The 27,924-nt window shown below is 40.8% G+C and overlaps 1 protein-coding gene and 1 pseudogene across 18 annotated transcripts in view; one reads left to right on the top strand and one right to left on the bottom strand.

The window, feature by feature from the left end:
• Positions 1–425: 425 nt before the first annotated feature.
• LOC142430423 (lupus La protein homolog pseudogene) lies at positions 426–1,667 on the bottom strand (annotated as a pseudogene).
• Positions 1,668–7,958: 6,291 nt separating this feature from the next.
• Positions 7,959–27,924, top strand: part of NRXN1 (neurexin 1) — a 1,245,618-nt gene continuing 1,225,652 nt past the window's right edge. For all 18 annotated transcript variants that reach the window (XM_075535230.1, XM_075535229.1, XM_075535227.1 and 15 more), the window contains exon 1: positions 7,959–8,730. In XM_075535230.1, the coding sequence (XP_075391345.1) occupies positions 7,959–8,730 (772 nt within the window). The remainder of the gene's footprint in view (positions 8,731–27,924) is intronic.

The raw sequence follows: 27,924 nt of genomic DNA, 5'->3' as shown, positions 1-27,924 counted from the left end.
GCTCTTCCTCAATCATATTTCAAATGCCTTTCATCTGAGGGGCTCATCCTCTGGCCCTGTCTCTTACCATGTTCTGTTTCCATTCAGTAGGCGTTCAGTATCTGACAACCTTTCAATTCTATGCATAAGGTTTTTGAGATACTTCTTTCGAAGTGGACAATTAATTCCTTTTTAGTTGCTGTTGCTCTTTTTTATATAGCATAGAGTTTATTAAATTTCATACTAATATATCCTCATTGAGGTAATTTATTGGAAGAACATTCCTTTTGAATCATCTGTTAACACAGAGCTATCCATTAAAAACAAATCCTCATAACTGAAAGACAAAACAACACAAATATCTTCCTTTCTTACACATGGACATTGAAGTGGACCTAATTCTATTTTCTTGCAAAAAATCCTCAAAGAGAAATGCAGATTAAACATTAAAAAACCCCAAGACAAAACATCGAACGATAAAGTGGTTTATTAATCTTCTGAACTCCTGAACCGTTTTCTGTGTTCTGCTGTTTCGATGCAGGTTCGTCTTTGTCTGCTTCTTCTCTTGCCTTTTTCACTGGTCCCGCTGCACCACCATTGTCGTCATATTCATCCTCACGGTCAAATGTAATTTTCTTGCCCTGAGACTGTGCTTTTCCTTTAGCCGACTCAGCCTGGCCAACCTTATTTCCTGTTCCCTTTCCTTTACATCTGCGACCATTTGACTTCGAGTTGTTCAGGGATTCTTGATCTTCCATGATTTTTTTCAGTGCTGCTTTTTTCATTTCACCTTCTACTACTTCCCACGTCCCTTCTCCTTTTATCTAATTGTAGATTATTGTTGTTTGAGTCTTTGTCCATCACATTTTAAGCCTTTCTTTAAATAGAATTACTCCCTCTTTTGCTCCTTTGACAAAGTCTATCTATTCGATTTCTCCATGACTTGCAAAAAAGGATGTGCAAATCTTCCCTAAAGGTCTAACATCTAAGTCACCTGAAAATTTCAGCAAGCAGCCCATTTTTATCTCTAAAGATTTTACATCAGCCATTTCTGCTAACTTCTGTTTTCCTTCTTGCTCTGGTTTAGCTTCCAATTTTTCTCTCCCTTTCCTCATTCTCTTTTTGCAATGTAATTATCCTTGTAAAGCAGGTGTGTGTCTTTATACTTCTTTCTGGCCAGGGGTCTCAGTGAACTTCTCAGTACATACAATTCTTCTACATGCAACAAATATTAACCCTTTAATGCTCTGTGCAATGTTCTTTTCCTCTGAATATTTAGTATTTCCCCTTTGCCTTCTAACCATTCTTTTATGTCGTCGAAGGTTGCATCAGTCGGAAAACATTTAATATAAACAGGTCTTTTTTACTTCATTCTTATCTTCATTGGTGACTTCAGGGAGAGGTCTTCTTGGAGATCTTTTGCCTTTAGTTTTATCTTCACTCATTTCCATGAGCTCTACCTTTGATTTGCTCAATGCTTTAACCATTATATTTAAAGTCTTTTTTAGTTTAACCTTTTGAATTTTATCATTATCTCCAGTGGTATCCAGCCTTCAACTAGTTTGATCTGTTTCTTAAAAAAAATTATCCTGAGGCATATTAAAGTCATCAAAAGAATACTTAATATTATGACAGATTTTGACTTCCAGCTCAGCCATTTTTTCACTATCACCATTTTTTTTGGTCATTGTGGCTATCTGAAAAATTTCCTTTCATGGACCAGCCCTGCAGAAGCGCTTCACTAGATCATCAGCAATGAAACAACATACCAGCGACATAGCTTCCAGCATCACAGCAACACACAAACCTCCACACTATGACAAATTGACCTGGAATTAAGTAGACTCCCTTTGGTAAAGTTTACATAATCCGCGTTTAATCTGAGATATTTATTTTTTTCCCATTTCCCAAACTCACTGCCACCCAGTCAATATTATATGAGTTACAGAGACCACATAGGATTAAGGAGGGCTGCTCCCTGGGAGTTTCTGTGAGTATCACTCTTCACTGGAGTAGAAAGCCTTGTCTTTCTTCCCAGGAGCAGCTGGGGGTTTCCACTGCTGATCTTGCACATTTCAGCTCCATGCATAGCCACTACGACTGCAGGGCTCGGTCCCTAAATTTATCTTACCATTATTTAAAATTATATTTATGCATTATTAAATCATGTACACCGTTATTTAATTACGTTTCCAAAGCAATTCTAGGAAAGAAACTGACAATCACCGTTACTCCCATTTCATAGTGTTAGAACATGGGTCAAACAGAAGAGCTAAATAGGGGGAAATGACTGTTGAACTGCTAACACAAGATCATCAGTTCAAACCCACCAGCTGTTCCTCTGGAGAGAGGTAAGGTTTCCTGCTCCTGTATGGATTTACAAAGCCCTGGAAACCCTGTCTTGGGTCCCTGTGAGTTGGATGACTCAGTGGCAATGGGTTTGGAGTCTTTCACTCAACTCAGAAGTCTAAACATCACATACTGACTTAATCATTGCACTAATCTCATGAAGTGTCTGCTACAATGTTGTCATTCTACAGATGAGGTGACTGGGGTGTCCTAAGGTTAAGTATTCTGCACCAGAGTTCACACAGCTAAACATGAAGAGGTTGAATTTCAAACTTAAGCAGCTTTCTTCTCACAAGTACATGTTTAGCTACTGACTCACTCTGTCTTCCTGGTAGCAATAAAAGAGTTAAAGCCTTTTAACTCCCCTCTTTGTGTGACTCTTCTACAACATTACTGGAAGTATAATTAGGCTTTTCGTGTGAATGAGTTCTGGATTATTTGGCAAGAAATGCATATTGCATTGAAATGTGTTTCATTTCAGTGTTCCTAAATGTGATTATTCCTTATATTCTTGTTTTATATGGCATGTAGACAGGAAATAGTCTTACCTTAGAACAGTGGAGACTGAGGCTATTAGGTATGTCACATTGAAATAAAAATCTGCTGTTTCTGTTTCCAAATGGACCCGTGCTAGTAATATAATGTGGTAACTAATTTAAATGTCCACAGGACACAGGGTGTACACCACATTTAAGGCCAGGGAGGCGGGCTTCCCTAACGCCTCTTCTGTAAACTGCCTTAGCCTTAATTCCTCTCTCACCAGGCCCAATCACGCATAGTGAACATGCCCAGTTACACAGTGAGAGCTTCGCAGGAGTTTTTACTGTCTCCGGGGTTCACCGAAAGCAAAAGGAAGGGGAAGACCGAGGGAAGAGTTAATTAGGCAAAGAACTTGGCTTTCACTGGGAATGACCCTGACCCAGGCAGAACACTGAAAGCTGAGGGCAGCCAAGGGGCAAGGCAGAAAGCACCCGATCAGACGCACTGGGGCTTGGTCCTAGAGTTGGTGCGTGAGCCTGGCAGGTCTCTCCGGGTCTGTGTGGCTGGGCAGGAGCAGACGCTCGGTGTGTGCTGTGCGCACTCAGGCTAAGTCCACAAAAGGGGTGGGGCAAAGACGTTGCACCTTGGCAATTGCTAGCGCCTCCGTGAATTCCGCCTGTCCTTGCATTCCTGGAAAAAAAAACTGCAGTTTTTCAAGGTTTCCAAGGAAGAAACCAAAGGGTCCAAGGAAAGCCAAAGCTCCTTTGGAATCGAGGGCTGCTTGGTCCCTTCCCCTTGGCAGCCGAGCCCCTCGCTGGCACTCTCTCAGGTACCCTCGCCCAATCCCGAATAAACCCTGGAGAAGTGGAATCTCCACACATCCTTCCGTGGGTCTAGCAGGGGCCTGGGCATGCTCAGTAGGCTACGTGGTTTCTCTCTCTCTCTCTCTCTCTCTCTCTCTCTCTCTCTCTCTCTCTCTCTCTCTCTCTCTCTCTCTCTCTCTCTCTCTCTCTCCCTCTCTCGATGAGGGAGGGAAGTGACAAGTTAGAAGTGCTAGCGGCAGGTCTCCGCCTCCAGAATCGGACTACCTCGGCCTGGGGGACACGGCAAAGGTAGAGACGCCTGGGTCCGCAGCGTCGGGATTTGCAGGGCTGCGCGGAGCGCGAGTCCCTCTGCTCCAGCGGCCGAGGACGGGCCCGGCGCTCTCCATGGTACTGCAGAGAGCTCAGCTCCGCCCTTCTCTTTCAGAAGGACAGCACCCAGCGTCACGTAACCCAGCCTTCTTGGGTTCTACCCCCTCCTCCTCCTCCTTCCTAGCTCTTTCCCTCTCCTCCTCCTCCTCCTCCTTCTCCTCCTCCTCCTCCTCCTCCTCCTCCTCCACCTCCTCCTGCTCCCCTCCGCTGGCTGTTCTCCCCTCCCGCACTCCTGGAGATAGACGCTCAAGCCTGACGCCTCTGAAAAGGCAGCGGCAGTCGCCTTAGACATAGACCTCAGGAAATTCTCTTTGACCGATGCATGCTTCAGTCTCTGGCTCGAGCTAAAGGAAATAATCGGGCAGGTAAAGAAGCTCAATTTGGGTTGGGGGGAGGGGTTGCGGTGAGGCAAGCTGGAGAAGGATATCTTTCCTGTTGTAACTGAGCCAGAATCTGCCACAAATGCAAAGAAAAGGATGGGTGGTGGGAGGTGGGGGAGTGTAGACCTTGGCTGTTTTGCGTGGAGCATTTTAAATAGATGATAAGCAGATGAGATGGTGGAACTGGAGTAATAACTTAAAGCCTAAATGCAGTGATTTATTAGCAAAAGGACGACGAGAATGAGCAGTTTCTAAATCAAAGCGATAAAATACACCCTATATTGTTTTATTCCTTCTCCATCAGCCCCATGCTGTGCCTATCCTTAATCTGTGCAGTCGGTTCCAAGAAACTGCACTGAGATTAGGGATGGGGTTCAGAGACTGGGCGGGAAAGCCAGGGAGAATTTTGGGCGTGCATTGGTATTAAGGGACTTTGCAATAGTCAGGAGCAAAAAGATAGCCACTTCTTTAAAATCTTCCAAAGATTTCAGGTTCATTAAGACAGTACATGTTGAAGGGGACTTGGAAAAATATATATGTGAGTGTGCTATTATAAGCATATTAAAATAAATGTAGCTGCAGCTGATGAACATATTCTATCGATCATTCTAGTATCTTGGGGATGAATTTGATTCTACAAAAGAAAGAAAAGATTAATGAGGCTGTTAGTCTGCTTTTGAATTAGAGCGCTTCTTCTTTTGGCTGCAGTAAGGTTGTTTTTTCAGATCCTTTTATTTCCTACACTAATTGGTGAACTCACCAGGTTTGTCCTGCACCTAGAGAGAATCCTCTTTCTCCATAAAAATACAAATTCTCTCTCCCTCACAATGAGCTTTCTCTGAGATGCTGGGAGACCCAGTCAGCCTCCCCCCCCACCCCCCCACCCCCCCGTGATAAGAATATGTGCATAGTATTCTAGGCATTCCGCCCTTCTTCTCTTTCATTCCTTAAAAAAAAATTGCCAAGATGTACATTAATGGAAGTGAGAAGGAGGGAGGGGCAAAAAGGAGTTATGTGATCTATGTAGTAGTAACTAATAAAAATAATCAGCTCCAGCAACAACCACATAATTGGCTTTCTAACACACAAGCTTGTGGATGGAATCAAAACACTATGACATTCCAGATTTATTGAATAAATGACTAAAAAATCGGCAGATTCCAAGTTCAATGAAATATGAGCGTGTATTAAATATTATACAATTTAAGAATGATTTCTAAGAGCACCTACCTTCGGTTTGGTATACAGAAGAGAAATGATCAATTTTTGCTGATAGTGAGCATTTATCAGCCACAATAAATAAGCAGCCGAGATGTTTGATTTTCTTTTACAGTGAGGTGTGTGTGTGTGTGTGTGTGTGTGCGTGTGTGTTGAAAAGGAGAGAACCAGGCATCAAAATCATCTAGGGAGGAACTTGAAGTGGGATCCCCTAGCTTGGTGGCTCTCAGCTGACACCTGTAGGGATTGCTCTGTACTGAAGAGAAATGCTCTCGGTTCCTTCCATGGAGGAGCAGCAGCACAATGCGGTGCCATAAATTACTGCCAGTTTCAGCTTGTAAGGAAAAAAAGTGTTAATTGGACAGCGAACATCTGTGTCCAGGCGATAAATGGTGTGTATGTGTTCTGTGTGAGTTTGTGCAGGTTTGTGAGTCAGTAGATCATGGGGAATGATCAGGGAAATCCATTGGTTTGATATGACCAGATGATCCAGTGTGGTTTCTTTTTCATGATGAGAGCATTTGTAAGTAAAAAGAAGAATGGCTTAGGACCAGTTCACGCTTTACGATGTCCATGTCATTTCAAGGAGTTTATGAAAAGAGGTGCTTTAAAGGTGTAGTGAACAGTTCAAACATATGATTTTGAATCAGAGTCTCCTGGAACCCTAACAGCTGAGGTGACATGCATACCAACTACTGTTCTGGGCTGGCAACCAGATAAGGAGAAGGAGGAGTTAAGACCAGTACACTGCTCGGTGAAATATTAAATACTTTCCCCAGCTTTAGATGAAGTAATGTGGCAATTGTGGACTAAATGGTGGCAAAAAATAAATGCATATGTGGTCTCAATTAGGAATCTTCTCCTAAAACCATTGTTCTTTTAATTAAAAAAATTAAAGCAGACCCACAAGAAACAATAAATAGTCCTTTTTTTTCTCTGAATATAAGAGAAAATGGGAAGTATGCTGCACAAATCCAAGCAGGCAGCTTCCGGCCCACAGTTTGCTATACTTTGCCTGTTGTGAAATCTGCTATGAACTGAAATCTAGATAGGCTGTATTTATATTGTTTTAACCAGCAGACAATGCTATTTGCAGTCCTTAAAAAACACCCCCCCACCCACACACGCAGACACTTATATGTATTTTGAATATTAAGCTTTCTTGGAAAAAGTAAAATGTAACCATAAAGAAGTTACTATTTAAAAGTTGTTGGGAGGTTAACTACTAAGAGTTATAATAAACTACCAGGATGTAATGGAGATTTTAAATGCGATGCTAACTAGTAGGTGGTGGTCGAGCTTATTTGTAGGTCAGGGCACATAAGTGCCATTTAGTAAGGTTAACTCTGTCTTATTAACAGCAGCAATTGCATACCATTTTCTGAGCTGAGTAATAATGTATAGGAGACGATACATTACTGTAGAATTTAATTTTTATTTTAATTCTCTGCAGATTTCTTGGTCTTATAAAAAAAAGACAAAATTAAGCCAAAGTACATCAACAACACAGAGCCAATTGATATGCTGGCATCTTAGCATGGTCAGAGGAGGCATGAACAGTAAAGGACATGTTGTGGTTGCCACATTTAACAGCTGATCTGTTTCACAGTGTCTGGGTTTGAACCCTGCTGCGGAGGACAGACAAAGGAGAGGCAAAATCCATCCTGTGTGTTCATGCTCAAGAGATTCTCCTTTGGCTACAGCAATGCAGGAAGTCCACGCTATGAGAAAAGAAGCAGGCCCGTAAAGCGGCCCTGAGGTTGATTAGTGGTGTCCAGGATAAGGGCAAGGGTGCCATTCTGCCCTCTGGCTTGGGACCCATCGGCTTAGGGAAGAAACACCAGAGACACCAGCATCCGAGGATCTTGGTTCACTGCTGACTGCTGGCAATTCCCGAAGAACAAGTGTCTGCTCCTTACCTGACTCTTCGGGCCTCCGACCACTGGAGGTACCGACCAGACGATGGCACTTGAGGAGTGAAGGAAGTCTCTGTGAGCACCACCCCGAACCAACTCCTGGGGCCCGCACGGATCCATGATTCCTCTTGGCTTCTCGTGACCCCTCATCCAGGACGTTGCCTCCAAAGTGTCCCCCGCCTTGGGTCTGGAAGTTCTGTGGCTGCCCTGCCCCACTGGGGTGTCCATTTTCCCATTGGGGGGGTGACTATCGGGAGAGAGGGCAGGGCTGTTGGAAGAAGAAGAAGAAAAAAAGAGCTAGCTAGAGGTGGGTACCCCCCTCCGACTGCAGCCTCCCCCTCCAGCCCTCTTCCTCCCCGGCCCCTCCAGTCGACATCACGGTGTCCCGGACCGTTGTGACCCTGTCGGCCCCGGCACCCCCCCGCCGCACCCCAGCCCCGAGCATGGGGACGGCGCTTCTGCAGCGCGGGGGCTGCTTGCTGCTGTGCCTCTCGCTGCTGCTCCTGGGCTGCTGGGCCGAGCTGGGCAGCGGGCTGGAGTTCCCGGGCGCTGAGGGCCAGTGGACGCGCTTCCCCAAGTGGAACGCCTGCTGCGAGAGCGAGATGAGCTTCCAGCTGAAGACGCGCAGCGCCCGCGGCCTCGTGCTCTACTTCGACGACGAGGGCTTCTGCGACTTCCTGGAGCTCATCCTGACGCGCGGGGGTCGCCTGCAGCTCAGCTTTTCCATCTTCTGCGCCGAGCCCGCCACGCTCCTGGCCGACACGCCCGTCAACGACGGCGCCTGGCACAGTGTGCGCCTCCGCCGCCAGTTCCGCAACACCACCCTCTACATCGACCAGGGCGAGGCCAAGTGGGTGGAGGTCAAGTCCAAGCGCAGGGACATGACGGTGTTCAGCGGCCTCTTCGTCGGGGGGCTCCCGCCCGAGCTGCGCGCCGCCGCGCTCAAGCTGACCTTGGCTGCCGTGCGCGAGCGCGAGCCCTTCAAAGGGTGGATCCGTGACGTGCGGGTCAACGCGTCGCAGGCCTTGCCGGTGGACAGCGGGGAGGTGAAGCTGGACGACGAGCCCCCCAGCAGCGGCGGGGGGAGCCCCTGCGAGGCCGGCGAGGAGGGCGAGGGCGGGGTGTGCCTCAACGGAGGGGTGTGCTCCGTGGTGGACGACCAGGCCGTGTGCGACTGCTCGAGGACCGGCTTCCGCGGCAAGGACTGCAGCCAAGGTAAGGGCCCGACGCCCGACCCCGGGGGGCTCGGCCTGGGCAGGGCGCAGGGAGGCCAGGCGGGAGCATGGGGCCTTCCTTTCCGGGAGCGCGTGTGGCAGTTCGCTTGGAAGTCGAGGTCTGTTTCCTTTTGCCTCTCTGTCTCTCCTCCTCCTCCACCTCCTCCACCTCCTTCTCCACCACCTTCTCCTCCTTCCCCTCCCCTCCCTCTCCCCTACCCTCCCCCTCCCCCTCCTCCTCCTCCTTCTCCTCCTTCTTCTACTCCTCCTTCTCCACCTCTCCTCCTCCTCGTCTCCCTCCTCCTCCCTTGACATCCACGTAGTGGCTGAGTAGTCTCCGGCTCCCTTTCCATCTGGGAGCCCTTTCTTTCCACTCTACTTCTTTCCATGTGGCTTGTCGAAGTGCGACTCCTTCGACTCCATTGCACGTGTTCTTGGCCTGGGCCCGTCCCTAGATTCGCTGAGCCATGGCTCACCTCTACTTCTTAGCATCACCCCTGGATCTAGAATACATGCGCAAGCCTTGCCAAGATTGGGCGTGCATTTGGTGAGCAAGGAGGTGTCATGCCACCAGATGCCCCATGTGGCGACTGTAGGGAAAAGACAAGAGACCGAGTTCCTAGGCATGGCTGCGCCTTTTGAAAGTTGGGGACGATCTGCTCATGGTTATGGAAAAAGTGGGAGAGCCTGTGAACATGATCTTGATTAGAGGAAGGAGGCTACTTGGAACGGACGTGAGCTCCCATGGTGATAGCCAAGTCCAACATTCCTTGGTTAAGTAAAATTGGTGCTTGCTGTAGTTTCTTACAGTGGCGGGGAGGTCACAGAGTGTTCAGAAATGTTAGAGTTTAAATAACATACTTCAAATGAACAAATACCTTGAGAAAATAAATAATAGAAAAGTTAAGGCAATGCTGGATTGGGAAGCTCTTGCAGGTCAATAAACAGACCATGCAGGTGTATTTCTGAATGTGGATGTATACCTGAATAGTGGGGAAAAAACTGTAATTTTTATTTTTCTTGGGCCTTGACAGTAAAGAATTTAAAATCTATATGTATATATTTAGGGATGGCTTCCCCCCCTTACAAATAAAGTTCAGTATTTAGTGTGTTTCCCTGATAATGCAACATCATGAACAGCAACAATAAAAATTAAATAATTTTTAAAAGCCAACTATGACTAGAAAGTGAGTGATATGGAAAGGATGACACATAGGTGTGTCAGTGGCTAAGCAGGAGCAAAGATGTCAGAAATGGGAAGGAGATAACTAGGGAGCCAGATGAAGTCAGGCAACGCATGAACAAGTGCATTTGTGGCTAAAGTAGGTGGACAAAAAGGGAATTCTTACATCTGGTTTTGAAACTGCAGGGACAAAAGCTCTCGGTGCGTGTCTGTTTCATTGTGTAATGCTCTCCCTCTCTCTCTCCCTGGCTCTCCCTCTCTCTCATTTTGCTGACACTGCTAAGGGGAACTAGCTCTTGTAAATCTTATTAGGCTTGGCAGTTCTCTCTCACCTGACATTAGGAAAAGCGAAAGCATGATAACATTTACAATTGTTTAAACAGCTGTAGAATTGGGGTTGGGGTGGGGAACAGGGCTCCATATTAGTAGAGTTATATAGTTTTTATAGCTTTAGAGAGAGAGTAAAGTGTTGTATTGTCCCCTGCCTTCAAGTGGGTATTTGTTTTCAATGTATTTGGGCTTAAATATTCATGGCAAACTGTGTCTCCTTTGGCGTGTGCTGCACTTGAGCTTTGTTAGTGAATTTCCATGGATTTAAGTTGTGATTGACAGCGACAAAACAATACATTTCTTTTTCTCCATCAAATCCAACTGGATTGTAAACCATGACTAAGATAAATAGTATGAACATTTTTTTTTATAAAGCATGTCTCAAGAGCTTACCTTTGCACTGACTTAATAGAAACAAATAAAAATAAGCCCTATTTTAGGGGGGAAATGGCTCTTCATATCCCGATGCCACTTTAAAAGATAGAGAATGCATTTTAAAGAAGGACATATGAGATATCATTTCCGTCCTTAAATTAGGAAACAAATATGATACGACAGCTTGTACTGTGTGGGAGGGTGTTTTAAATGAATTTTTATTTTTCTGTGCATTTGTAATGTAGGGATCCAGGGATCATAGGGGATTGCCGAGTAGAGAAAACCTGCAAAAAGTAATTTGTTAAAGAGAAGCAGGCTTAGAAGCAGTCTTTGAAATACATTTCATTTGGGCAAATGGATAGCTCTTCCTATAAGATGAAGAATTCAGATTTACTCAGATGCATGATTGAATGTTAGTACCTGGGGCATAGTATAATTCGTCCCAGAGAAGCACATCCATCAGGATTGTTCTGGAGCTCTGATTCATTTGGAAAATTGCAGCTGGAAACAAGAGCGCAAAGATCACCAGCACACATGAAGGCAAACAAAAGGGTGGATGCTTTTGATGATCACAGAGAGGAGAGATGGAGGGACAGAGACAGAGTCAGTGTTCTAAGGAGGATTGGCTCCATTCTGCTTACATTTTCCTGTTACATGTGTGTCAAGTGACTATTGAATAATTAATTGAGAATGGAGGCCTCTCAACTCCAATCAGGTATTGATGCTAGGGACAGATGATTTCTATTCAGATGAAGTATAAACAAAGCCCTGTCTCTAGCCAGTATTCACAGTGATTGCTGCAATTCTTTTTAAAAGGAACTTAAAACCAACATATCCACATTCATTACAGTTAATTTAGGGCAAAAACAACATCAATAGAGAAGCAAACATAAACACAAATTTAAGTGTCATGTTTTCAAATATAATTACTTTTTACAACTTAATAAAAATTATTTAAAAGTAAAATAGGTTTTTACATGAAAAATAGTATGTGTATTCTTAAAAAGACAATAAGAAATCTCTGCTTCCCTGCTCGCCCCCGCCCCCCCACAAATAGCACTTTAAAAGAATGTATGCACCTATGACTTTGTAGAGAATTTTGATTTAGTAAGTGTAGATTCACCCAGTCTCTGTTTATCGAAGCCCAGAGCACTTTATCTACTTATTTCCAGGTAGAGAATGGACAATGGAGACAGTATGAGTCATGTTCAGGTTAGTGTCAGAGCCTAGGTGAAAGTATACACATTTTTATTCCTCAGCCCTATGTCATTATTTCTCTCCATGAACAATTCAGTTCATTCAGGTCGAGTGTTTCTTCAGCTTCAGGTATGATTCAAGAGAAAAACCTGTATCTGAGGGAATGGAACGAATTGATGCATCTCTTCTGTTCTGTGACCCTGACAGTCACCTCAGGACTCTATCATTTGAGAATGTCATCCTTCCTGAACAATGAACCTTCTGGAAAATGTGGCTTTTTCATGGGGCATATTCATCTGAGCATGCCTTCATTATAATTTATTAAGTTTCCAAATAAGAATATTAATAGTTTCCTAGTATCCTAAAGAAATTAAAGAATTCAATGACAATCTACCTTAGAAAAAAGAATTTAAAAATGGATGAATGGGAGATCTAGTTGCAATTCTTGTGATTTCTAGGTTCATGTCTTTTGCATTTTAGTATTAGTTATATTAAAATTTCATACTTAAATGTGAGCATCAGTTTTTACTTGCCCTGTCTATATGGCCATAAGTACATATGGCTTGTTTTGAAAGTGACTTGATATGAAAATGAGCTTACACACACACACACACACACACAACCCAAAATTCACTGCCTTGGAATTGATTCTGACCTATAGCAACCCTACTGGGCAGAGTACAACTACTGCTGTGGGTTTCTAAGGCTATAAATCTTTATAAGATCAGTTAGCCTCATCTTTTCTCTTGTGGAGCAGCTGGTGGTTTTGAACTGCTGACCTTATAGTTAGCAGTGCAACTTAGAATCCGCTATCCCACTGAGGCTGCTGAAAGTGTGATAGATGTTATTTAATAAAGCTCTTGCTCTCTGTGGCTTTATTAATGTGCACTGATACATGTATTCACCCCATTATGCCACAGATTTTTGGTGCTCTTTATGTGCCAGGCAAAATACAATGATCAACAATAACAGATCGTGCAAGGCCAGATATAGTTTTTTACACCTTGATAGACTGACAATCTAGGAGGAAAACACATCAATGAGGAAAAACATGCAAAATTAAAATGATATGTATTTTGAAGGGAATGTTCATGATACTATGAGAATTTAAAGGAGCATGCGTTTCCATACTCAGAGATTTTTCCTGAGGAGCGATGATTCAACTGGACTCTTAGAGATCACAGGGAGAAGAGATGCATCAAGGAATGAGGGCTTGTGGTTACATATGCCGTGACACACACATGGCACTGAGAGCAGGTCGACGAGTGGCGAGCTTTTAGAAATAAGAGTGAGACCCGTGGATGCAGGGCCTCACAAACAAGTTCAGGATTGCAGAGTTTATCATGAAAGTGATGGAAAAACAATGGAGAGTGTGTCGTGTGAATGGTGAGTGGCATGGCCAACTTTTCATTTCAACACTCTAGTTGCAGCTGAAGTATGAATAACTGGTGAAAGGGGTCTAAGGGAAAAGATAACCATTATGTTCTCTTTGTCAGTCAATACTTATCAACCACCCCACTATAAACTGTCTGTGAAGTAAGGACAAGAAAGAAAAACAGGCTTATTTTTCCTTTAAAGAAGTTATAACCTTTGTGAATTTGCTTAGGTAAAGAAATCTAACACCATTTTTTATTTAAAATACTTTGGTTTAACCTAAAAAACAAGCATTATCTGAACCACTTATTTGTTTTATCTGATGGTTTCACAGAGACATAAAATTGACCGATAGACTTCCAAAGACCAGCGACAATAGCACACTTCATTGGCTCCTCCAACCCTGGCTCTAAGTGCTTTTCCCGTGAAAATACATATTGGGTGTTTGATTACTTTTAGCTCTTCGGTATTTCAATTGCAACAATAAAGGAAAATACTGTGCAGGGACTGTGAATCTGCAAGTTTAAAAAAGTTCTAAGTAGCTACTATATAGAGCTTAAGAATGGGCAGAAAGAACCACGATATTTTTGCAAGAACTTTGCTTGATGTCTACCATTGAAGTAAATGTGAATCACTTGGGTTTTTTTTGTTTTGAATCACTTGTTTTAACACTTGTTTTAAACAGTTTTAAATTTTGATCTCTCTAAGATGTCTGGTTCTGAAAGTATGACAATGAAAAACATCTATCTAGCTTATTAAAAAAGGATAATCTAACACATGAAATAATAATAAACTCTGGCCTTTTATTCTGGCATGTTTTAAGAGAAATAGAGTGTCAGTTTCACTATTCTGATATGCAAAATACAGCATAGAAACCCATTACACAGACCTGGGAATTAGACTGCCTAATTTCAAGTAGTGCACACCCAAACTTTTGATGTCTCAGGCTTGTCAAAATATTACTTGATTTCATAAGGCTCCTATGAAAAGTAAGCAAATGCTCCAGATAGTTCATCCAGCCTGTCCTATTCAGACAGACCTGTGGAGACACTAACATGCACGAAAACAAGACAGAGGAAAACAAAGCAACAGTATGCAACCAGACAACAAAACAACAAAAACAAACCACTGACAAAGAACAGAACAAAACAGTTCACAAGAGAAAAGCTTGTAGTTAGTTCAGGGATCGTTTGCTGGCCCTTAGGAGCGTTTTCCAGTCCAGTCTGTTGGGGCACCACGCCCTGGCCCCAAAGTCCATTTTCAGCATTCCCTGGGAACCTTGCCACTCCATCCCCTTGCTGTTCCGCTGCACTCCCCCAGTGATTTGCCTCGGTGTAGTGGGATCAGGTCAGGTGCAATTCCCACACTGTGTCTCCGGTGCTGTCCCCTGTATCGCCCTTAGTCACTGAGGGGCATCATGTCTCATAGTAGGGCCAGCCATGTTCTCTCTGTGGACTGGCTGCTCTACTCAGGAACATCATCATCACGGCCTGGTGGGCCAGGCTGTGCTCCACTCTCTCCTCCTGCCACTTCATCTGCTCCCGTGTGCTCTGATCAAATATGTCCATCTCTCATAGCTGCAGAGTCAATGTCCTTTGGAACAAATTCTTTTCGGGGGAGGGGCAGGAATCCACTTAATTTATGGTGCTGGGGCCAGCCTCCCAGACCTCTCCACCGGTTCCCTCCTCCACGCTGGGATATGATACCAAGGGTGTGAGGGACGATGCTGGGAGAGTGGAAGGTGAGTGGGTTGGAAAGGGGGAACTGATTACAAGGAGCCACATGTGACCTCTTCCCTGGGAGAGGGACAGCAGAGAAGGGGGGAAGGGAGACTCCGGATAGGGCAAGATATGACAAAATAACGATGTATAAATTACCAAGGGCATATGAGGGAGGGGGGAATGGGGAGGGAGGGGGGAAAAAAAAGAGGACCTGATGCAAGGGGCTTAAGTGGAGAGCAAATGCCTTGAGAATGATTGGGGCAGGAAATGTATGGATGTGCTTTATACAATTGATGTATGTATATGTATGGATTGTGGTAAGAGTTGTTTGAGTCCCTAATAAAATGTAAAAGAAGAAAAGAGAAAAAAAAAAAAGAAAAGTAAGCAAATGACTTGATGTCATGGTATAGCAGTGGCTGGCACACAGTAAGAATTCTATGCATAGCTATTTATTCTTATTATGCGTGCCACGCCCAGAACCACCAACACAGCTTCTGCTCCATCCCTGCACCAGGGGTCTACAAGCAAGCTTCAAATATGGAACTACTTCTCTTTCATTACAAAGAGCTTGTAATCCAATACTGAGTCGCAATTAACCCCAAAGGGACAACTCGTGAATAAAAGCAAGCAGCAAAGACCATGAGTCCTTATTTCCATTTTATGATTTGTGCTTTAATGTTATTCATATCTAGATATGATTCAAAATATTTTAAAAATAAAATATTAAAAATGAAAATTTCCCATATGATTGCTAAATTACATTTATCATTTAACACAAAAAACATTTGTGAAAACTTTCTTTCACTTTTCACATGCATTATTACCTTTATTTCAACCCAGTGCTATTCTTAAACAGTGATTTTTTGCACCCAGAATATGACTTACTAGTTTATGCAACACAGTATCTATTTAAAATAGAAAACTTTTCATTACTTTAATATAAAAATGAGATGTCATCTAATTTCCCTTGGAGGTTTGCCTCTAAGTAAATTGGAAGTGGTTATGTGATAGGCTGATATCCCCATGGTGGGCATTTCGAAACCACCAGCAACTCGGCAGAAGAAACACTTGGACTTATGCTCCTGTAAGCAGTTGCAGTCATGGAAGCCTGTAGGGGGATCTTATGAGTCAGCATTGTTTCAGTGGCAGTGAGTTTGGGCTTTTTTTTTTTTCCTTTGGTCTGCCACAGTCATGCTCGGTAATGTATTTCAACTTTGAAACTTATAAATTATAAACTTATACATAGGCAAATTAAATTATTTCCCTATGAAAAGTATCTGGCTTCCAATATTATTATAACATATGAAATTTAAGCCCATTTATTGGAAAATATTCTCCTGATTGATTATTGGAAAAACTGGCACTTTATAATATTCCTGTTATTCTTAGCAGCATTGTGAAGGTGAAGACCTTGAGCCTCACTTGACCCTGGAAACAGTGGTTGGTCAAAGGCTACACTTTTTGCCTCAATGAGCATTTGATGGTTATACTCTTTTCAAGGTGAAGTCTTTTAAGTATGTTATTACAATTAGACCCTTCATGGAACTTTAAGGTTTTTGCATTTCTTATTTATGGAGATGATAAGTCTACTATTAAAAGTTGCTATACATAATGTGCTTTCAATATTGACACCAATATATTTAACATAATTTAGAATAAATCAGGGTTTGCACTTGTAAAATATTTTAGCTGGTTATGCAAAAAGAAATAATACGATTCTAAAACTTTATACTTTTTTCCTGGTATATTTTATGGCTCAGTCCCTTTTTAGCAGTCTGAAGTACAGGATTAGGTCTGTTTTGATGGCTTTTGATAAAATGTGTATCTTTAAGTATTCCAGTTAAGTCTCTCTGTGTGTGTATGTGTGTGTGCACGCACTTTGAGAAGCTGAGCATGAATCGCATCTAGTTCTACTAGAATATAAGTGTAGCTGCAATGCTTTCCCAGATTCTTTTCTTCAAAATTAGGAGCAATACAATATCTTAACAAATGTGATGTGAGAGCTGAAGAACTAAATTCCAGTTAATAGCTGTTAAAAGGGGAGTGGGGTAGAAAACTGTAGGAGTGTAGAGAAGTGGTTTGAACTGCTGACTACAGAAGTGATGGTTTGAAATGTGAACCTCCACTGAATGCACAATAAAAAATCTCATAAAAGGAACCTTTGATGTTTGTATTTCAATTGCCAAGACTGTAAATTGTGAAACTTCCTAATTAGACAAGTAATAGATTGCGGACCCGTGAGCTGGCATACCACATACACTGTTTTCGGTGGATAACAGACAAACTCATAAACGCTCAATTGTCAGAAGAAAATATCTCCTGCAGTGTGGGAGATGACTCTAGAATAGTTTTAACCTTAGTAACAAAATGTTTTAAAAGTTTTTATAAATCTACTTTGGGGTCATTTAACTTGTATTTAGATAATTCATGCCCCATAGCACACATAAGATTTAGTAGGTGCTCTTGTTATACATTTGTATACTGGTATCTTGAAAACTAGGAAGGAGGTCATTGAACCCTAAGTCTCTTCCATGTAAAGTCTAAGCAAATAAACTAGGGAATTAAGGTGGCAACTATAATGCATATATTACATTATCATATTTAAATTAAGTCAATAACAGATTTATTGAGTCTTTGATGACAAGAGGGTAGAAGAGAAATTGCCCTAATGCTACTGAGCAGCAGGGACCACACAGAGCCATGAGCATGATATGGGTAGTATTGATAGGAGTATTTATACTTTAAAGCCTCAGTCAACAATATGACTAGGAATTATGTACTTGATGTCAGTCATACTTCAATAAAAAAGCTTTTTATATAAAAAGAAGGAATGCTGTTCATTGGATTATAATGCATACACATTTATATGTACATTTATAAATAATCTTTAATGAAAAGCCATGTTGAAAAATCAGAATATATATATTTATATAATATACATATCATATAAAACATATAACGTATAATTTTAACTCCAAAGGTCATTCTAGAGAACAAGAGGACGTAAATGAACTAACCTAAACTTCTGTTTGAAACATGTAAATACAGCTTTCGAAGTTAAATGATTTGCCATTTTTGAATCTTAAACACTGAACCTTTATAATGAGGACTTTATGTGAGGGTAAATCCAGCAGTATTGCTACAAAATCATAGGCTACTTTATTACACATTACTATCAAAATGTGACACTGGTTTCTCAACATACCCTCCATCTAGGTCTGCACACCTTGAAAGGCGTGTTCCTGTTACGCTAACCTGTCTGTGCTCTTTGATCTATATTAACACAGCACTTTTGCCAGCCTGAAGCAACCCAGATCATATTCCTTTTCAGTGTTGTTTGCTTTGGGGGAACAGAAAGAAGTAGAAAGGGGCAAGATCAGAGCTCTCTGGTAAATGGGGTAAGGTTTCTCAGTATAATTCTTGTAGAGCAGTCCTTGATGTCCTCAGAGAGTGAGCAGGTACATTGACAGGACTCGTGGGAGTGGGGGGCTGGGGGGCTGTTTCTGGGTGTGATGTTCCTGGCCTTTTTATCTTCAATGCTTTATTCAATTTTCTGAAAATGTCTTCCTAATAAGGCCCCATGATTGGCCTGTATCCTTTGAGAAAATCTATAAAGAGTACCCCCTTGGAATAGCAAAGATTCTCACTGCAAGTTTCTGTGTTGACTCCTCTGCCTTGAATTCAGCGATCCCAGCAGAATCCTTGGACACCACTGTTTTGACTGCACTAGTTTTGAAGGCAGACACCTTGATGAGACTAAGACAACTGATCGAGAGAACTGTCTGCAGCCTTCCACTGGTGCTTCATAATTAACAATGGTTGTTTGGCATAAAGCCATGCATATGTGAGCTGGAATATTAGTAGAACATTTTAAAAATATCCTCATATTTATTTTTCACTTGCATCTATTAAGCAAAATTCTCACTAACACACAAGTAAAATAAGCTTACTGATTATGAATTTCAACTCTTGGCAGGAAAAGTAATTAAGTAATGGGTATGTTGCAAGTATTCAAGAAACAGTTTTTTACTCTAGACAGGACAACACACAATTCCATAATATTCTGTAAATTCACAGATATACATTTTTTCCCCTAAACTACTATGTTTCAATTGTTCTTCTCTAAAAAGTACATTTGGTACAAATTAATGGTACCATACATAAGTGCCTCTATTACTTAAGTCCTGAGTGATTGAAGACCATTTTAAATTACTATTTAGGATCACAATCTTTATTATTGCTTTTTTAGTGTTTATTGAATGAAGAACCTTTTATAATTAGTTTCATCATCTTACCTTATTTGTTCCGACAGGTATATTTGATAGATTTTATAAAAATTCTCATTTTGGAGGTGAGAAATTTTATTTTTTAGAGTAAGTTGCCAAAATCTCATAGCAGCAGTGCTAGAATTAGAACCCAGATGGGCCCAACAGTCTTGTCCAACACTCTGCCACAGGATTTTCTTTATCAAAAATCTAATGGATGCATGAAATGTAGCTATTAGTTATCAACTTGGTATGAATTTCGATGACTGACTCATTATAGAGCCCTCTCATCTGAGGATCCTGGCAGATCCTTAAACTAATGTCGTGTCCTAATGCTACTGCAATAAAGAAATGGAATAAGTTGTCAGTGTTACCGCATTTTGTCTCTAAGACATTTGATTATTGGCTTTTTTCATTGACTTCTTATTTATATTATTATTATTTTTAAAGGGTTGATGCAATTCCAATGTAACTAGAAGGAAAGATTTTACAAACTGCATTTGAAGACCTACCGATTCTTGTCCTTTTGAATGAAACAAAGCAGACAGCATAAAAAAATTTTCATCCATCTCAGAATTTGAGAGAAAACAGTATTAATATATTCCAAGACCATGCTGATTCAACATGAATGTAACAACCTACCCTAGTTAAACATATTGATGCTGAAAAAGAAGACTCATAATCGCAGTTACAAACTGATAAGATAGTAACTTTTTGTGTAAGTGAGCATGGCTCCCCTAGACATTGGCTAAAGTCAACTCAAGAGCCATTCTTAGAGTTAAAGAGATGTATCCTCATGCTAGTTCTGCTACAGATCTGCAGCTATTATTGGAAAGAAGTAAGTCGGAAGAAAAGAAGTCTGACCTGGCAAGCTAAAGTGCTGACCTGGACTCTTGTCTGGTTACTTGGGCTCGGAACTATTTGGACTATAATTAGAAACACAATGATGTAACATTAGAGAAACACATGCCGCTTCAAATCGCACTTTGTAAGACTGACTCACAAGAGGGATCTGGTGGTCCAAAAGTTGGAAGAGATGCTACCAAGAAGAGTTGCTTTCCTAATCCTAACATCAGGAGGGGCTCTCTCTGTTTAATTCTAGCCATAATGATGCTAATGATGCTAATCCATAACGGAAGCAGCCCTGGTCACAGTTTAGAAGCCACTGTTGTTTGTGACCTGACAATACCTGGCCCTGGATGTGGAACCAGCTAAGCTTAAATATAATTCAAAGTGTTAGATTCAGCAGAATGACCTGCCTCAGTCCAGCAGAGGAGAGGAAATTAAAGACTCATGTTTTTCTTGTAGGTAATGATCTCTCTCTATAATTAAGCGTACCTGGACTCTCTGTGGGGAAATAGCTGGCACGGTAGCGTCTAAGTATGGTTGCCATCTAGAAGATGCCACTTTTTCAGCTTAACCTCCTTATCAGAGATGCAAGATTGATTATTTTCCTGCTAAGAGTGTTATTATTTATTTTAAATTATTATATGTGATGCCTAAAATATTAAATGTTCAATTAATCTGATTTAAAATATTGTAAAATATGAGCTTATTGCACTTCACTACCTCAATTCACAATTAAATGTGGAAGATAATGCATTTATGAAACAATTTAAAACTAGGTCAATTTTTTTGTGAGATCATTTTAGTATGGTATTTTACATTAATAAGACATTTGATTTTAATGTATAAGAGAAAGGAAAAATGGATTGCTGTAAAATAGAAAGCTTTATTAAACAAAAGTGGCAAAATGTGAAGCTACTGTTTGGCACATTTCCTCCATTGACATCTCCACTTCTAAAGGCAGTGATTTCACCCCTCCATCATTTCCTTAGAGAGTCCTGCACCCTGAGCTTCATAGCACATGGTATGGTTTTAGCATTTTCAAGGGACCCATATTGTGTTTCTTTTCAATGTTATTTTTAGTTTGGAGAACAAAAGTAGCTCAAAGGGCCAAGATCAAGCTGTAGAGTGGGGTGGGATAAGGCTCTCAATGAAATGCTCTGGGGACAGACAGCCTTAGTCTCCTCAAATAATATGCGGGTACGTTACCAAGATGGAATAGAATCCCTGGGTGCAAATATCCTGTGTGTTTTTCTCACCAATGCTGTTTACAATTTTCCCCAAACTTTCTCACAATGAGCTCCAATGCTTTTTGTGCATCCTTTGACAAAATGCTCCAAGAGGACTCTGAGGGAGTCCCCAAAATATTTGCCGTAATCTTCTGGGCTGCCCTCCCAGGCATGTGTTCATTTTTAGGTCTTTGTATAAAATGTGCAAGCCATATAAAAACCCTTGTTTTATGTGGGAAGCATTCCTGTAAACTATTTTCAATGCTTAAGTGATTTGAGAATATGTCCACTTGACTAGAGCCAAAGTAGGGGTACTTTTTTACTTCCATTCCTACATATGTACCTGCATGCATTTGACAAGCTTGCATATACACCAAGACATAGACAAATGCTGGAATTTCACCAAAAAGGATATTGGTAATTGTGAAAATCATGCAAAAATGCTCAAAATTTCTATTGGTTCAATACATGTGATTTAAAAATATAGCATTTTTATGACATCAAATAGAATATTGTAAAAAAAAGGCTTTTATTTTATCCTACAATAGGACTATAGAAAACCAAAAATGTCTCTCCTTAGGGTGAGATAAACACTTTTCTGTGACTGGTCATGGTATTTTTGGTGTTATATTCTGAAGTTTCTCAAAGTAGTACTTTCATAGTATATTGATATCTTCCCAAGTGTATCCACGTGTATTCCTGGGGGATGTGGGAAAACTTTATCCATTCTTCCTCTAAGTTTGCTCTGAGAGTTATAAGGAGAATACACTTTGATGAAACTCTAACTACAATTTTTTGATTGGCGTGAGTCATGTTTGTATTTAAATAGATGAAAAAGTTATACTAATATTAAATTGGTCTCTTTAAAATTTGCATAGAGAAAAAACCTCGAGAATTAAACTTATTTAGTAAGTGCCAAATGAGTTTAGAATAAGAAAAGATTACCACAAGAATATTTTTAAATAACTTAAAAAAATAAAAGCAGAAGTTCTGATTTAACAGTAGTACCATGTTTGGCTACTAATCAGAAGTTCAGTCATTCCACTGCTTGGCACCACGCAGAAGAAAGAAACAGCAGTCTGCTTCCCCAGGGATTTCAGCTCGAGGAGCCCTCTGTGGTCACTCTCCTCTGTCCTGTGTGGTCAGTATGAGTTGGTATCCACTCAATGGTAATGGGTTTGTTTTTCTAAATGAGCCACAGACATGTCAGAACATGGCCAATTGGCCAGTTACTATCATCATATGAGGATTAGTGTTTTCTTTTTGTTCTTGTTGCTTGTTTGTTTTTTCAATATGTAGGTGATTTCTTCCTATGGCCTTTTCAATTTTTATTTACATTAGAATGATATAGTTATAATCATTTGACTGCTACTTGTATTGCACTTCATATTTTTGGACTTCAGATTACATTTAAATTTTTAAGGTTTTTTTTTTTCAGTTTGAAGTGCATCCAGTTTTTAGTCCGTTGCTCTTTGTATGAGTTTCCGTCATAAAAGAAGAGATATGCAGAATGAGCAAAATGAGAGAATTAGCAAAACTCCTTTTCTGGGAATGGAATGCTTCTATGACTGTTAGCTGCTAATGGTGCACTTTCCTAAAAGTTCTTGGAAACCAAGCAAGAAAGGGACTGCCATCCTGACACACCCCGGTGGTTAGTGTTCCCGGGCCAAACTCTTATTGGCATGGCACAGAAGATGTATTTCATCCTGTGCAGAGCAATACGGATTTGGATCACGGCCAGATATACACTCTTAAGTGTTTTGTGCCCATGGGGGATGGACTACGGAAGGATGACAAGCTTGCAGATATGTGTAGTAATGGAAAAAAGGAGATGGAAGACCGAAACACGAAAAAGTGGCTGGCTAGAGAAGGGTCGTGGGTGTGCAAATGTAGAAAGAGAGCCACAGAGAACAACAGACTAAGAAATAGCCAGGGAAACAGTGTCTGTTCTTTCAAATACAGTTGCTCTGAATCACTTTATGTCCCATGGTCAGGAGCGCTGGTGGCCTAGTGAAAGAGGCCATTTAACCCGACCAGGGACTCCTGGGGTGAACGATAGAGCAGTTTGCTTTCATAAAGTTTGACACCTTGGAAGCCCTGTGGGGCTGTTCTGCTCTGTCCTTTAAGATCAATATGGGACAGAATTGATTCATCAGCAATTTTTGAAAATATATATGTCCTCCCTCACACTGTTTCATTTATGACATTCTCTCCTGAGTATAAAAGTTATCTCTATAAGGTCATGCAATTTCATTTCTCTCTCTCTCTCTCAGAATTCCACCTGAGTGTTTAATAATTTCTGCTGGTCAGAATTTCCTCCTAAAATCGAACAAAAATTCGTTCTCTGCTGACACAAATTAATTTCTTCTTGTTATGCCCTCAGTGGAAATAAAATCAAATCCAAGTAGTCAGTATCCTCTTGAATTAGCTTTATCTGTTTAAAAGAAAGAGCACTGTCTTCACTGAGCTCAAAATCGTTCCAAATCCCCCTTTTGCAAACTGGTCTGACATTCATCTTCCTTTCCCCAGGACCTGCCTGCTCTGTTTACTTTACCCACTCTGGCCTTCGATTTACTAATATTTTCCCAACGGTTAGTTCCCCAAACGTATTACAATGGTTCAGGTCTGTTCCTCTGAAGAACAACATCCCCACACTTTGAAGGAGTCCCTAGACCTTTCCACTAGTCTCCGTCAGGCTTGCAAATTTCCCATTAACCTTGGAAATGGCATAGCCCAGGGCTTCATAACATTCTTAGTAGATTGTTGTTACCTAGTTCCTTGAAGAATTGTCCATTGCTAGTGCCTGTAGATCAGGCAGTCTAGAATTGCGTAAAGGAAAACGTCTTGGTAGCATTACATTTGGTGGCAGGAAAAGCAGGCCAGAAAAATGTGAACAGACAAACAGTAAAAAAGAAATTGAACTAAGGAAAATTGGCAATGGTAGTCTGGGCCACGGAGGCCTGAACAATGGAAATCCATCTGAGCCAGAGTGTGTAGGTTTAGGCCTAAAGAAAGAGAAAACCACATTCACCGCATTCACATGTAAGTCTAGGACACATAGGGGAATCGGGCAACAGTAGTGAATGACTGAACTACATCCCTGGAGATCCTTAACCATAACCAAACATCCTTCTTCAATTGTTAAGATTTCCCAGCCTTTGGGCTGGGAGTAAGACTAAATGACATTCAAAACATATTTTCAGCTCTGCAGTTATGTACAGATTTATCCTTTTCAAAGACATTAACGTAATTTTCCAAGCGCTGCATTAGAAATATCTCAAAACAAACAAGCCCCCAACCTAAAAAAAAAGAAACAGAGTACATAAAATTTATGCCCTTTACAAAAAAGAGAGAGAAGACAACAGCAACAACAAAACAATTTTCTGAGTGTAGTTGAAGTTACAGTTCACTGAGGGAATTCAGTAACTAGTGGCACAAACTGCACTGGAGCTCTTGACCCTAGAACTGCTTCTTCCAACAGCCTTCCCTTGCTGCTGCTGCACATGGGTGTCCCTGGAACACACTCGGGGCTGCCCTCCACCACATGCTTGTTTGCCCAAAGCCAGCTGCCTTTGTTGTAATCATTACACAGAGCAGCGCCCCAGTTTCATGTTTCCTTGACTGGTTCAGCTCGAGTTACAGCTGCCGCTTGTTTCTCAACTCACCTTGCACTTCCTTCTTGTTCTTTCTGTCTCCCGGGTACCCCCATAATACTGGGTCCACCTCCACCAGGTGTGTGGTTTTGTTCCACTACCTAATCCTAGGAGCATTTCTCTGATATTGACAACCTTGATTTATGTGACATTCATTGCTTTTCTTCTGGAAAGTACACGTCAGAGGGTTGGGGACGTTTGGAATGGTATGGTTTTTGCTGGAGAATAATGAGAGGCATACAAAATAGATGAAGACTCAAAACAAAACAAAAACCAAAGCAACCCCAAAAAGACTCACAAAATTAAAAACTCCTTGTTTTGAGGTCATCTGTTTTGTTCATGGTTTCCTGGCCCAATCTGTCACACAGATTAGAAATTGACCTCTCCATTTTTTCTCTGTTCATGAATCTGTTGATACCTCCTGCCATCATGTTTGAGATGTGGGGACAGCTGTCGGTTTGCACCTCAGTGATCTCAGCGCACTTCATGGATAAACTTTTGGCCACCAACATAAAAAGGTGGAAACCTAAACATAAGTATATAAAAATATTCAAAATTTGGAAACGTAAAGAAAACTCCCTATTAATCACAGTAGCTGAATAGCTAAGAGATAACACTTGGGTGCATGTGTGTACCAGTAATATGATTTATTCTTACTTTTATTTTATTCAGTTATATCTATAACATGATATAAACTCAGTTATAGCAGAAATTAGCTTTGTCTTTTGAAAATATGATAGTATTGTGACTGGGAAGAAGCTCAAAGTTTCAAGCCTCTCAACTCCTCAGTTCTTGCCCCATTTGCAAGAAAATTTAAGGTGAGGAATAAAATCCATAAAATGTTTGAAGAAAATGAGTAAGTTAATTGGAGGGATACATTGGGAAAGAAGTCCAAGCTGCCCTTAGCTAGTCTAAAAGGCCTGGGAAATGTAAAGCCAGACCTTAGGCTGATAGTTAAAGCCACATCATTTTCAAATTACTCTAATCACTGGATTCTGCCATATCAAAAGATAGCACTTTGTAGTAAGTAATGAGAAGTTTATAGAGGCTGGGTAGAAAAAGCATTATCGTAACAAAACCTGGTTTGTTTGGGCTTACAAGGTGAAAAAACGGAAATGGGAAAACTTGACATTTTATTTTTTGGTGACACACTGTGATTTAGTTAACCAATGGTCGGGAATATGAAAGGGAAGAAGTGATATGCAAGGGAAGGAGATTGGCAAAATATAGATACTTCAATACAACAAAATAAATACTGTTGCAGAAATGAGTATTTGGTGATACTGGAAACCAGAAGATGAAGGGATCCATTCTGAGTTTTCAGTGACCACGTTCATCTGGCTTTTTGATGCTGCACCGTTTCAGGCTCTCCTAGTGACACACCTAGATCATTCTTATAGTCTTCTTACCAGACGAGCATTTTATGTTCCTGTCTCTCCTCATGGATAGCCCCACAGCCAGGCTTTCTCTCAGCTGGAATTTTTGCAAAGAATATTCTCCTTTGCCTAAAAAATAAACGCCAAATTTTCAGCAAAAATGAACAATTTGGGATCCTTTTTACTTTTTTGTTATCATTTCGCTCAATTTCTTTTTTTATTGTTTTCGCTCAGCAGGAACCTTGTGGTCTAGGCCAATTACTTTTTATATCATGAACAATAATTGAACTTTGCATGACTTGGGGACCTAAAGCATTATCTTTTCTGAATGTTTTCTAACCCAAATGTATCCTTCTTTATGAAATCATTCCTGGCATCTGATTCCTGGTTCTCTTGCATAACTAACGATTGCTTTTTGTAAAACTTTCTTTGTGCAGATAGTGCTGCACTGAACACATGTTATTATTATGTAATAACTCTCCTTATTTCTTCACTTGATAATAAGTTCCCAGAGGAACACTTATACATTTTTTATTACAAGAAATTTAGCACATAGCATATTATATAGGAACTCAATAAATGTTATAAAATTTAATTAAATTTAAGGGATTAAGAAGAAAATATTAAGGATAATGGAAAATGAGCAAATAAACAATTCTTTACAGAAGAAATTTAAATAGCCAATAAATATATGAAATGAAGCTGACTTAATACATAAAATAATATAAATTAAGATAAGTTATCATTTGTCATCCAGCTACTTAAGAAGATGAACATGTGCATGATACACAGTAGTAGCCATGAGGCACCCTAAAATTCTTGTAAGTCTTTGGTTGGAATGTAAATTATTACACAAATTTAAGAGAAAATGGAATAGTTCAATAAATTTTCAAATAAGTATGCTTTTTAACATAGCCATCATACTAACAGGAGGAAGTAAAAATGTTTTCTTTGATAAAAGTTCTCACAAATATATTACCAATAATAGTTATTATTTTTTTAATGTTGAAAACAAGGAAATGGAATCAATTAGCATATATGTGATAAACATATAATATCTTATAGCATGATATGAATAAACTAAACCTAAGTAAACTATTCTGAATTACAATATTCTCTCTCTCTCTCTCTCTGCCACTGAACCATTTCCCACTCACAGTGACCCGATAGGATAGAGCAGAATTGCATCGCTGTATTTCCAAGACTGTGACACATACAAGAGTACAGAGCCTCAGCTCTCTTTTGGAGAGTGGTTTTCAACAGCTGACCTTGCAGTCCACTGCCCAATTTTCACCCACTATGCCATCATGGTGCCGGAGTTACCATATTCTTATAAGGATGACCAGGTTATACAACTCTTATGCATGAACCACTAAGCCAAAGCTGAAGTTTCACCCCAACTTTTGACGTTTCATGTTGATAGAACATACCAAGATACACTGGTAATTTCTTGCGACTGGAATATGGGCGTTGTAAACAAAGAAGGATCAACAGTTGAAGAATAAGCCTTGGTGATAGAAACGATGACTAAGATAGATAGAATTTTTCAAGGCCAGTACTCTATTGGGAACACCTTTGTCAACAACAAAAAAGGATAGTGACTAGACCTGTGAACTGGGAGCCTGATAGCATAGTGGTTGTGCATT

Source organism: Tenrec ecaudatus, chromosome 17, assembly GCF_050624435.1.
Source record: "Tenrec ecaudatus isolate mTenEca1 chromosome 17, mTenEca1.hap1, whole genome shotgun sequence".
NCBI classification, from domain to species: Eukaryota; Metazoa; Chordata; class Mammalia; order Afrosoricida; family Tenrecidae; genus Tenrec; species Tenrec ecaudatus.
The sequence above is the reverse complement of the archived record's forward strand: the minus strand, read 5'-3'. Positions and strand labels throughout refer to the sequence as shown.